The sequence below is a fragment of the Mchenga conophoros genome, linkage group LG19 (genome assembly GCF_057382185.1).
Source record: "Mchenga conophoros isolate Kocher_MC1m ecotype Shallow Benthic linkage group LG19, M_conophoros_male_GT1.1, whole genome shotgun sequence".
NCBI lineage: Eukaryota > Metazoa > Chordata > Actinopteri > Cichliformes > Cichlidae > Mchenga > Mchenga conophoros.
Window position 1 is genome coordinate 31049500 of NC_140544.1, and position 12720 is coordinate 31062219.

Sequence of the window (12720 nt, forward strand, 5' to 3'; positions counted from 1 at the left end):
ATGTGACTAGAACACTAATATGAGTCAGCAGGTGAAGTCAGTGTAAATAAGAGCGTGAAGGACATCCTTGGAGGGCAGAGAGGGCTTCAGTGTGGCGAGATGAAAGATAAACTCTACATACGGGCTATCTCAGCTTAAGAATGAAACTCATTTCAAACATGACAGGAAGAAAATCGTGCCTGCTCACAATTTTCTGCTCGTAAATGGATCTTTTTATGTGAAAGCTGCTGAAATAACAGTCGAGACAAACATTGTACTCATCAGATGGAAGATGGCAGGATATACAGACAGAGAGGAGGGAAGCAAAAAAAAAGCTTTTTCCTGCCAGGTCATTTTACTGAGATACGTCCTATATATGACGGAGCATATGGATGCAGTGCAAGAGGTTATAGTGAATTTGAAAAGGAGCGGTGATGACACTGGGCAGTAGGAACACAGAGAGCAAAACAAAACAGAGAACTGAGAGGACAGAGATGAAAATTGACATTAGGCAGCTAGAAAGAAATGAGGTCAGTGGGAAATACCCAAACACTGTGTGTGTGTGTGTGTGTGTGTGTGTGTGTGTGTGTGTGTGTGTGTGTGTGTGTGTGTGTGTGTGTGTGTGTGTGTGTCTGAGATGACTGATGTTGTTGGGTTGATGCCCTGGCATTGGGCCGCATGCCACCGAGCCATTTCTGCAACAATGTGTTTGTCTGTTTTGTTTTTGGAGTATTAGAAAAGTGTATTTATGGTTCATGTGTCTTCAATTCAGTTTTATTTATACAGCATCAATTCACAGCAACAGTCACAGAAAGGTGCTTTATACTGTGATGCAAAGAGCCTAAATTTATGTGGAGAAAACCGCTGTGATCAACCATCTGGAGACAGTGGGACGGAAGAACGCACTTTTAAAGAGGAAGAAACCTCTGGCAGAATCTCAGAGGTTTCTGCCGCATCCTGTGTGTCAGTGTGCAAATGTGAATCTGAACTTTCAATTTTAAGATTAATTGCAGTTGGCAGTGAGTCTGTGTGTGTATTTGTGTGTGTGCTGTTAAGACCAGCATCTCACCCAGCAGCTCATACAGCAGGTTGAGAATGTCTTTCCACGCCGCTCCAGCCTCCGAGCCCGCGCACTCCCCAAAATGTGCGGCGCTGTTATAGACGTTCAGTCGGTCAATACAGTTGGACACCAGAGTCAGCATGCCCTAAAAAAGAGGCAGTGACACATGTCACATGACCCACCACATGTCACTGGTATAAGAGCTTCCTCTGATGAAATCTGCCCCCAGTTTTCAGTTAGTGTAATGCAGCTTCATGATGGTCTTGTACTGGTTTATTCTACAGACTTGAAATACCTGAGATCTGATATGCTAAATGGAAAGTGTTCCAGTTATTGTGACAAGCTGACCTTCGAGATTAGAATTAAGATAGAAATGTGCTCCTTTAGTCCCCCATAGAAAGGTAATCAATACTCTATGTGTCGATAATCTTCAGATATATTGCAATCAAGTCTCTTATTTTATGGTCTCTCGAAGACATTTTGACACAGTTATGCTGTTGTATCCTGTAAGATTTAACCTGCTTTTCAGTGGGTGACATCATAGGGTCCCTCAGCGAGGCAGTTGACATTTTATAATTGATGAAAGCAATTTAAAGCCTAGAAGCTTAGCAGAAAGCTCAGTGCGCTCATGCCAGCCTCAGGAAAACTGCTGACACCGTCATATAAAGTGCGTCCAAATACAGGATGCCATTGAAACAAACCACAAAGAATCAATTGGTTTCGCTTTTTCACCTCCTTCTGCAAGTTTGCCACTACTGCTAGCTTAATCACACGTGCACTCATTCACTAAAAACCACGTTGAGATTCTTTTGCTCTGCCTGACTGCCTCGCGAGCTCTTTTTTACTAAACCTTCCTTGATGGATGAACTCACTTCCTGCTTGAAGAGGTTCTGTCTGTTTTTGAGCGAGCGCAGCTTGATCTGCCTTTCTTCGTGCTCCAGCTCGGCATCGGGGAGCTGGAAATAAGTGATGAGGTCATTAAGGGTTTGGAGCACCTCCTCCACGGGCAGAGCGACCAGTGCCCTGTTCTTAACACCCAGACAATCCAGGTCTCTGGGGGAAGTAGACAGAATCACACATTTAACACTACTTGCCGTTTCTCAAATTCTCTCATTCATTCGAGGAAACAAACCATTGCTAAAGATACGACGACTGGGAAGCTGAACAGACTTGAGGAGAGGCAGTGATGACTAACACGATCTTTAACCCAACGGTTCATTCATGCTGAAATGCTGATTTCCGCTGGCCTGCTAAAAATAGCTCTAGTCCTATGCATGGGAGCGGTGTGTGTGGTGGTGGTGATGGTGGGGGCTGACAGATTCCTGCCCCTAAGTCTGACCCAGGAGACAGCAAGCCCTCTGATAACAAATACAGGCAATGGAAGCATCCACGTATGTGCTTCATAGCTCACCACACATAGCAGTGATGCCACTGCATTTCTATTTGGAAACATGTGGCTGGTCCACTGAGTGAACTGCATGGGGCACTGGCACCCCACTCAGACAAAACCCACAGGCCCCTCTTGTTACATCACGAGTTATATCACACCTATGAGTCTGTGGGCTTCGAAAATAGCCTTCAGATATAATTTGCCGATGTTGGAATGTCTTTATCATCAGGCGTAATTACGCTAAACCATCATCAACGTGGGTGCTTATGAAACTTGTCCCAGTGACAGGACATTTTGCAGATTACCCTAATAAAGTGGCGAAAGACAAATGTGGGCTGCAATTTGGTTTAATTGGCTAATTTGTGCAATCACATCCCTGTGTGCTGAAGTGAGCAACGGCACCGTTTTGTCACCGTGTAGCGTACCTGATGAATCGCTTAAAGAGAAGCGTGGTGTTGCGGATGATGCGCGCGGCGCGGGACTCCTCGTGCTGACAGCGCTGGAGGGTCAATCCGTCATCCATGTGACCTTCAGAATGCAGGCATGCCTTGAGAGGACGCCACAGGGCGAGAAAAGGGCGAGAAACATTGCCATGAGACGATATAAAGAAATGAGTAAAGAAATGAAGGAGGAGAACGCACTGAGCCACAGTGTCTGGAACACAGGTGCTGACACTACAGGCCACCTGGCTGTGTTTACATGCCGCACGCACGCACACCCCCTCTGCAACAGTAGCCAGGAGACGAGGTCTATATTTAGCAGAGGCAGAGATATGAGATGCAAACTAACAGAGGATCATCTTAACTCAATCAAGTCATTACTCTCGAAATAATTATCCACTCAAAGGAGTGTGATTTATTTATTAATGCTCCTTGTTTTCTCCATGTGCCTTGCATCTAAAGACAGAGCAGTGTGCGCTCGCGTATGTCGCCACTCACTCTTCTCTTGAGGGGACCCAGACGAGCAGATTTGACATCGGGCGCCTGGTACGAGAGCCAGAGACCCGCGGCCACGTGCATGATGAAGCAGATCGAGTCCCCGTATTTAATCTCAGCCACTCCCATTCCCTCGATGTCGCGCTTGGGGCTCTGCTCCAGCTTCTCCTGCACAGAAAGGAAGGAAAAGAGACCCAGATTTGCTCTTAATCAAACCACGACCAAATATTAGCTGCATCTACAACTTAAAGCTCTCCGCCCATCACAAGCAAGAAGGCTGTATTTGTTTTGCTTTTAGGATTAGATGTAAATAATGTAAATCAAGTCAGCTGCTTAACATATTCTGCAAGACATGCTTCAGATCCACATTGGAAGGGGGTCAGTAATTGGTTCAGCATCACTATTCATTTCAAGAAACTATATTGAACAGAGTAGTTAAACGGTCGCTTCAGTTAGAGTCGGCAAGTTCAGCTAAATTAACCTCAATGGTGTCGTTTTCGCTCGTCCAATAATTCTTGCAATTTTCATTGTCCTTGAAAAAGCTGTGATTTTCCAGCCCAAGGATATTTGGCAGTTCATTTGTAAAAGGTTAATAGGTGATCCTTCATAAAGCCTTCTTGCTGGTGTTTAAATGGGAAAGGGTGTGGCTGATCCTGTATGATGCAGTTCATTTCTGTGTGCATGTGTCCTTACCTTAGAGGCTCTGAAGCAGAAGGCCGTTGCAACGGTGTCAGACCTCTCCCGATCCTGAAGCACCAGCCCCCTGTCCTCCGTTAGAGCCAGGTAGTGACCGGTGGTCAGGTGCCGTAGCCGGAAGGGCTGACCCCAGCGGATGTGGCTCCCGCTCCAGCTGTCAACGCCACAACCGCACATTAATATTAAGCATACACAAAAATGTTCAGTTCACAAACCCAGGGAGATTTGCTAATTAGCTGATCTAAAAAAAACTGCTGCCAGCTGTTAATTATCTAGTAGATATGAATTGAATCAGTTGGAAACGGATGAAAACATTTTTGTAATTATGCACCTTTTTTTTCCTTTTTAGGAAACAGGAAAGTCTAAACAAACAGCATCAAAAACATGGCAGAAATCAAAGGGGAACGGCAGCAAAGACAGAGGGAAAGAGAAAGAGGGGATAAGGCAGAGGCCAAAGTGCAGCAGTGAGGAAAGGAGAACAGATAAAATGGAAACAATGAACAAAAGACAGAAAAGAAAGGTGGAAGGGACAGCGATGAACTAAACAAAAACAAAGGAGAGAGTTACAGGAAGAAAGGCAACAGATAAAAGATCACATGAAACACAAAACCACCTGATTCGGAGTGGCTCCAGCCTCCACAAGGACCTCGCCTTGGCACCAGCTTTACCCGTCTCATAGTTGACTATCCTGAGGATGAGAGAGAAGCATGAGTGTGTGCGTGTGTGTGTGTGTGCGTGGGCAGATGCTTTAACTGTCTAGCTGCCACGGACACTCTCAAGGTCATTCATCCCGGCCCTCTCTCCTCTCATTTGTCACACTGATATTCACAGACAAGATGTTTGACTTTGGCACATAAGCACGCTGTTTTTACTCTGCCGACTGCGCCGTCACATCCTTCAAACACAGACGAGTCCCGATAAATCGCAGCTACGCCGTCTCTCAGTGATATGGGTGACTAGGTCCCAAGATAAAAGAAATCGCTCATCGACCCCTTGGTGACAGTTTGGAGTGCGTTTGATCTGCCCCAGAAAAATGTGAGACCTCTAAAAAGCACGCTCCATCTGTGAAATATCAAGGAGTAAAAGCCAAAGCTAGAAATTAGAATTAAATCTAATCCTGCTCCGGTCTAAAAACAGAAACTGTGTGCACATCGTGTGTATCACAGAGGAAGACGCACACATCTTTTGGCACCTGGCTGAATGTGTACGGGCCCGTGTAGTGCCCGCTGTTTTGACCCACTTCAGGCCCAGTGTGCCATTATTCAGCGCTCTGCCTTATGTGAGTTGGCACCAAGCAGCTATGCTGTAGGTAAAAATAACACCGCAGCCATTTTGGCTCCCGTGGGGAGGGGGGCGGGGTCACACTGGTCACAGAGCGTGGTGGAAACAGAGGGCTGGCAGCTCCATTAGCTTCTCATGTGCTGTGTAACTACTTTAGCTTTGCCCCTGCGATGCTGTGTTAGGCACCTCTGCTGCTCTTCACTCTGGTCTGATCCCGGGATTGTAACAACCTCGTCATGTCCGTGGAACAGCCGCATCACGTGACCACCTAACAGGTAGCCTATTGGAGAAGGACAAAGAAAAGATTTGGCATCTCAGAGATGAAATCAGGAAAAATAGACAATCCATATCACAGGGGTTTAAGTGTTTAACTGCCATATTTAAGTGTTTTACCCATTTTTAAATACAGTTAGAAACATTAAACTCGTTGCAAATTTAGCCACTGTCACCTGGATTTGACTGAATATGCAGAAAATTCAAATTATATGGGCTGCAAAATTCATCACAACACTGTCTTCAAGTATATTTGTCTCTCTTTTTTACCTGAAGGTATATCAAATGATTATGTAAAGTCTCTACCTTCTTCTATGTTGCTACCAGAGCAGATGGGATGGACGTTCCACAGAGTCTGCATGAAGGAAGCGTCCACCTGGATGTTGCCACTTGAGATGGATAAATGCTGCAGGAAAGAGCACATCCAGCTTTCACTTTTGTGTACAACTACAGAAATATGCAAGTGACAGCACTGTGATCTTATGAGCAATCAGCAATGTATCTACATCTTTACGAGCCACATGTTTGATTTGGCAAAACCTTCACATCAGATGCCCTACCTGACGTGACCTCCCCCATTTATGTGAGCTTGGGATCGACACTAGGAGTGCACTTGCTTGTGACCTGGGTTTGTAATGCATGATTGTATTGATTCAACTTGAAAAGGATGATGAGTTGTCAGTTGGAGCTTGAAAGTCTATTACCACTGATGCAGAAGAAGACTCCAATTTATCGATGAGCGCTCAGGGATACACAAACAGATTATAATGTAGAGAATATGTGTGTGTGTGTGGTTTCCACAGTGTTTGTGCATCCAAAAAACAAATTTTGTGGCAGCTGTGTCCTGATCATCCTCCTTCCCCAGAGTCTCCTGCAGCCCTCTCGGTGCTTGTGTGTCTTCACATACCACAGTGTGTGTGACAGCTGGGACAGACTACCAGATTGGCATTGCTGACTGTAAGGCGATAGTGGTCATCTGTCCGTGCGCCCAACTGCCGTGGGGCTGTAAGCACCGCCTGGCTGCTGTCACAAACTTCACGGATCGTGGAGAACATGTTTCCCAGGGTTAGCGTCCGAGTCCGTGTGCTCAGTGGGCAAAGTTAGTCTAAAAGTGAAAGTTACCCGCTGCTGAAAAAGTTAGAATCATAGCTGCAGAGGAGAGGAATGTTTGGGCGTGACCAGAATGATTACGTAGGAGCTTGATTTGAAAAGGCACTGGAAGCAAAGAAATCATAATCCCCCCCAGAGATCAGACGTGATGCAGTGCAGATCAAATTTTGCTTAATGTAATTGTATGCATTTTTGCAGTCATCCGGAGGGGGAAAAAAGTTGTTGCTTTTAATGTTAAGCCTCCAGCTGGAGAGAGGTCACGGAGAGAGCTGCAGCATGTGGTAACAGGATTGCTATAATCTGAAATTTTGCCACATCAGGGGAGTAGAATTGATGCGCTCCTACCAAGACCTCTGTGTTATGATCACTCAAATGCACGCACACACACACATACACACCGGCAAACACTAGACTTACAAGGTATCGCTCTGAGGACACGCTGACGAGGATGAGGTCATCGCCGATGCGTACTTTCTCTCCCTCTGATCTCTGCTTGGAGGCTGGATGGATTGTCCACCAGCAAGCCTCACCTGCAACAGTAAGCGCACGCATACACAAACACGTTTCTTCTATATTTTTAATCAAACACCACTGCCCAAATACCCCCTGTAATTACTAATATTGTCGCAGTGGGCTGAAGATGAGGGCACATGGGTCACCGCAGCAAGATTTTCAAGTGAAATTGAGGCGACTGCTCATCGAGTGTATCACATGATGCAATTAACAAGTGCAAACAGAAGTGGGTCCAGGTATCAGCCTGCCACACATGAGGGTGTTAAATATTCTGCACAGATGAAATCATAGCTGACAACAAGAAGCACAAAGTAAGTGTACACTGCTTCACTGTGGGAGGGGGGGTATCAACTGAGATTCTGAAAAGACAAACAGTGAAATTCACTCGCAAACAAACGAAGAGCGGGAAGAAAGATAAAGAGGGGACGTTCAGACAGCGAAGAGGAGGTTAGATAGATTTAAAGAAGCAGACGGAGGCGGAACAAAGACGGAGAGAGACAGGCGTAGCGACAATGACAAAGGGAACTGCACCGGAGCTTTTATTTACCTGTTGAATCCTCCTGCAGGCCGACATCAAAGGAAAGCTTATCTGTCTGTGACCTTGATGTCTTCAAACAGGCCAGGTACTGTGGTCAACACACACATCAAACCACAAAAGACAGAGCTGTCACACGCTTCCTGTATTTGACAAGGGTCATTTTTGATATACCGTATAAATCAACCGTTATAATCTGTCGTGATTTGTTTAGCGGGGATTGTTTGAGATCTCTCACCATAGAGCTGAAGGAATGCCGCAGGAGGATGGCGTGTCCGTACAGCAGAGTCTTGTGTCCGCCACTCTGCGCTGCCTATAGAGACGATTCACAAACACATGTACACAAGCGCATAGTTACATGTCAGCTCAGTGTTCTGTCAGAACAACCCCAGTGGTCTCCCTCCAACCGCTTCAATCGAACCTCTGACACTGAATGTTGACCTCATCGACGACTAGGGTGACCTCAAGCTGGGGGCACGCATCTCCTGGGGAGGGTTTGCACCCAGTCTCTCCAATGAACACATGCAATCTGCTCCTGTATCCGTGAGTGAGCAGGATACGGGCTCATCTTTCCAGCACTCCAGCTACAGGAATGTGGGAGGATGCACACTGTAAACTACTGTCAGTCTCTGGATGCAATGTCAGTATTAGCAGACAATGACTCCATCGCCTTGGGGATTGGGTTAAGATGCAGGAGGGGGAACAATTAATATATCTATTGGGAGAAATGCAAAAGGGGGTGTTTTTTTTTTCTCTTTGGCAATCAACTCCCATGTTACTCACCTTCCTTATGAGCCTCTAGGAAGCATTAAGGTAAGAAAGAGTGTTATTATTCAGAAAAGAGCTACTGTTCTCCTGAGCCTGTCTGCTTTAGGTGGTACAAATTTAAGGCCACACACAGCTGTTACTTATTTAAAGGAATGAAGAAAAAGAAGCTGACAATCTTTTTTTGTGTGTGTTTTACAGTGAAGCCACTGGAAAACAAATATTTTCTACAAGCCAAGCAGGATACTAACTATACAGTATGTTTCCAGCAAAGCTGAGTTTATTCTATGCAATTTTACAAAATTGTAGTTACGTAATATCCAAGCGCTATGTGAATCATGGCTCGTTTTATAAAATCATAGTGTGGTTCTACATCTTCTTTTGCCGCGTTTCTATTTCTCTCTCTATCCCCCTCAGTTGGCTACTGGGACAATAGCGGGCCTGTGATTTGATGCAGTTGTGTTCTGCAGACTGCAGTACTGGCTTTCAGGCTTCTTCTGTGCTGCTGGTAACTGCTCTAAGCTGGCTGAGGGGCTGAGTCTAATGCAGTGAGGCATGCAGCACTGCAATCACCACAGCGGATGAACCCCAAACTCACTTTCCTGTCCCAATGACGGGCTGTGCATGATCAGCAAGAAAAGTTATTTTCTAAATGTAGAGACACATTGCAGCAAAAACGTAATATAACTTAAGCATGTGAAAAGAGCAAAGCTGTTATAACCCCTGGATGAATGAACCATATGGGAGAAAACTTTTGAATGATGCTGTCTCCAACTATAGATCACAAACCGCCGTATCCAGTGCCAGAAATAATTATTATTTGATCCAATGCTGAAACTGCAATTTTGTTCATTTACGTAGAAATGAAAAGTCTCCGATTTTCATGATAGAGAGCAACTACAGAAAAAATACAATACTCAAAAGTTATAAATCAGTTTCCACGTCATTTAATATTTGATCTCTTACAATCCAGCCTGCCTCCAACAGACTAGGTGTATGTCCATGTGGCACACAGATTACAATCAATTAATCAATCAATTACAGATATTCTGTTACCTTCACACCAAGCTTGGGCAGCTGTTGGTTTGGTTATTCAGAAATAGAAGAAATATAAAATAACTATCAATCGCCCTGAGTCTGGAACTCCATGCAAGATCTTGCCTCATGGGATGAGGATAATCATGAAAAAGGCAGTGTATTAGCCCTATGAGCTTGTTAGTGATCTGAAGGCAATTGGGACCATTGGTAACACACTATAATGGATTGAAATCTGGCAGCACCTGCAACACCCCCCGCTCAAGAAGGCACACGTACAGGCTTGTCTTAAGCTATGAATTAGGAATCATTTAAGAATCTAAATGATTCAGAAAAGATTGGGAGAAAGTAATGAAGTCAGATGAAACCAAAACGATGCTCTTTGGCACTTTTTCTGCTAAGTTACAGGATGACTTCACTACACTGACAGCCAGTGGATGGGAAGATGTAGCATAATATATCAGATGAGAACCTCCTTCCTTCAGTTAACATAGGTCTTTCAGCATGACAGTGACACATCACCAAGGTAACAAAGGAGTAGCTAAAGAAGAAGACCATTATGGTTATGGAGTAGCCTAGCCAGTCTCCAGACCTCAGTCCTACAGAAAATCTGTGGAGGAAGCTGAAGCATTAAGACAAATTACTTATTCCACTGAATGACATGCAAATCATTCTTTAATTCATAACTTTATTAAATTCATTCATTCATTCATTCATTCATTCATTCATTCATTCACTTCCGCTTCTCCTTTTCAGGGTCGCGGGGGGCGCTGGAGCCTATCCCAGCTGTCATAGGGCGAGAGGCGGGGTCCACCCTGGACAGGTCGCCAGTCTGTCGCAGGGCCAACACGCAGGGACAGACAAACGTTCGCACTCACATTCACTCCTAGTGGCAATTTGGATTATCCACTTAACCTACAAGTTTATTAAATGTGTTTTTTTCTGGAACTCTGGTTGATATACTGTTTCTCAACATTTAAATGAAACTACTAGGAAAATTGAGAGAAATTATGGATTTCTTTGGAAGCGAGCAAACTTACAAATTCAGCTGGGGATCAAATAATTATTTCCCCACTGCATGGTGTGTGAGCCTGCAGCAGGTATTCCCCAGTGACCAGTCTTACCACTCGCCCATTCTGACCAGCAACCCTCCAATATGGGCTGGGATACTTTATATTAGTAAAGACAAATTTGCACTTAGTAATTATTAGTGGATACTGATCTGAATGCGGCCTGGCATTTACACTAGTTGCTGTGTGTTGTCTTTGCAGGTACCTTGTTGTGCCCTTTGTGTCTCTGTGCCTTCTGGCTAAAACCGCTTGAACTGCCTGAACTCAACAACCATTTGCTCCAGCCACTGTCTATTGATGAGCCCATCTGTTCAAAGACATATTGATTTCAGAGCCTCAGCCGAGACATATTCAACCTCCATTTCCCCTTTAATGGCGCTTCCTCCAGTGACATTTCAGTGCAGGCAAGAATGATGAATAGGTAGACAATATCGAAAACAGATAAACGTGAGAGGAGAGAACGCACTCGAGTGACACGTTCAAATTGCCAATCCAAGAAGTCTAAAAAGTCTCTGGAGTATTTGCTACACGGGTACGTAAAGTGAGACGGGTTACAATATAAATGTTTGCGATAAGTAAATCCAATAGGTGTATGTACACGAGAATTCATCTCAAAAATAAGGTCAATTTGATCTTTGAATTTAGTGTTTATAGTTTTTTTTTATTGATTAAAGGAGGAAAAGAGGTCAAAATACTTCTCTACTCTCAGCCAGCTGGAGGCATCGTTAGAGTCTCAGTCTGACTGACAGTCTGCTCAGACTCGAGCAGGCAACGTTTATTTATTTATTCCTTTTTTAACTGATTGTAAAGTAGGAACCAAAATCAGCAGCTTAACTGACCTAAGTAACATTTCCTGTCATTCCTGTTTTATCAGGTTTGAACATTTGTTTTAGATGCTTATGCATCGTAATGTAACATCATATCAGCAGCATATCACTGTGGGCAGCACGGTGGCACGGTGGTTAGCACTGTTGCCTCACAGCAAGAAGGTCCTGAGTTCAGTTTCTATGTGGAGTTTGCACGTTCTCCCGTGTTTGTGTGGGTACTCCGGCTTCCTCCCACAGTCCAAAGACATGCACTTAGTGGGGGTGGGTTAATTGGCCATAGGTCTCTGTCTCTGTCTCTGTCTATGTGTATGTGTTAGCCCTGCGACAGACCGGCGACCTGGCCAGGGTGTTACCCCGTCTCTCGTCCTAAGACAGCTAGGATAGGCTCCAGCCCCGCCGAAACCCCGAAAAACGATAAGCGAATGGATGAGTGACATCTCGAGCTCTAGTTCACACCTTGTCTATTATTTGTAGTAGAAGTAGTGTTTCTGTTTGTGCTCCTGCTTTGGTTCTTTTGTGTTTCTTTGTCGTGGCATCCTGGCTATCTTCACTTGTACGTTAGTTGAATTTCACCTGTTTCAGTTTCCTAATCAGCCCTTAGTGTATAAATAGTCCTGTGTTGCTCTTTGTGGTATTGTATGTTGTCCTTTTCATTTTCTGTGTTTTCCCATGTTGCTATTTCCTGTGTCTTTTTGGAGTTCACTTCCTGTTTTCCTCTGTTTGGTCTGAATTTGTGTGAACTGAACTGAAGTATTTCAATGTTACAGCTGAGCAGATAAAAAGCAGGTGCAAAGTGATGCCTGCAGAGCCCCTTTCTCATTGAGTGCAGAGGAGGAGCAGAGGCCAGTAGTACGAAGCAGGATTTGGGTTTTCAGTATTACAAAGGCAGTTCACTTCTTAGCAGACTGCATCACCATGGCAACTTATACTGCAGATCTAACCTGATATTGAGTAGGATATCCTTGAGATTAGCGATCAGCATGTGTGAAATCACCACCTACTGACCAATCAGTTCTCCGGAAAATGGTGTCACTACTATTCCAGCATTACCTGCGAGATATTCCTGGAAGGGTGAAGATGGTAAGAGCATCTCAATTCGTTTAATCGAGTCTGAAGTCATTGTCTCTCCCCGATGAGCATCAGTAAGACATTTAGATTCGTCTTCCATGTTGTAGTTGACCTTATACCAAATGTTTCCAAAGCACTTCACTCAACAATCTTCCTCACACACACACACACACACACACACAC

General features: G+C 44.6%; 1 protein-coding gene across 8 annotated transcripts in view; it reads right to left on the minus strand.

Moving 5' to 3' along the window:
* The window catches only part of LOC146552644 (ryanodine receptor 3), a 108241-nt gene that overhangs the window by 67393 nt on the left and 28128 nt on the right, over positions 1 to 12720 (minus strand). For 7 of the 8 annotated variants that reach the window (XM_085257335.1, XM_085257331.1, XM_085257330.1 and 4 more), the window contains exons 4-15: positions 8556 to 8570; positions 8011 to 8085; positions 7785 to 7863; positions 7142 to 7254; positions 5921 to 6020; positions 5528 to 5621; positions 4674 to 4748; positions 4058 to 4214; positions 3368 to 3532; positions 2855 to 2976; positions 1912 to 2092; positions 1049 to 1184 (exon numbers count right to left, since the gene is read on the minus strand). In XM_085257335.1, coding sequence (XP_085113461.1) covers positions 1049 to 1184; positions 1912 to 2092; positions 2855 to 2976; positions 3368 to 3532; positions 4058 to 4214; positions 4674 to 4748; positions 5528 to 5621; positions 5921 to 6020; positions 7142 to 7254; positions 7785 to 7863; positions 8011 to 8085; positions 8556 to 8570 — 1312 coding nt within the window. The remainder of the gene's footprint in view (positions 1 to 1048; positions 1185 to 1911; positions 2093 to 2854; positions 2977 to 3367; positions 3533 to 4057; positions 4215 to 4673; positions 4749 to 5527; positions 5622 to 5920; positions 6021 to 7141; positions 7255 to 7784; positions 7864 to 8010; positions 8086 to 8555; positions 8571 to 12720) is intronic. The other variant, XM_085257334.1, reaches the window with a different exon arrangement.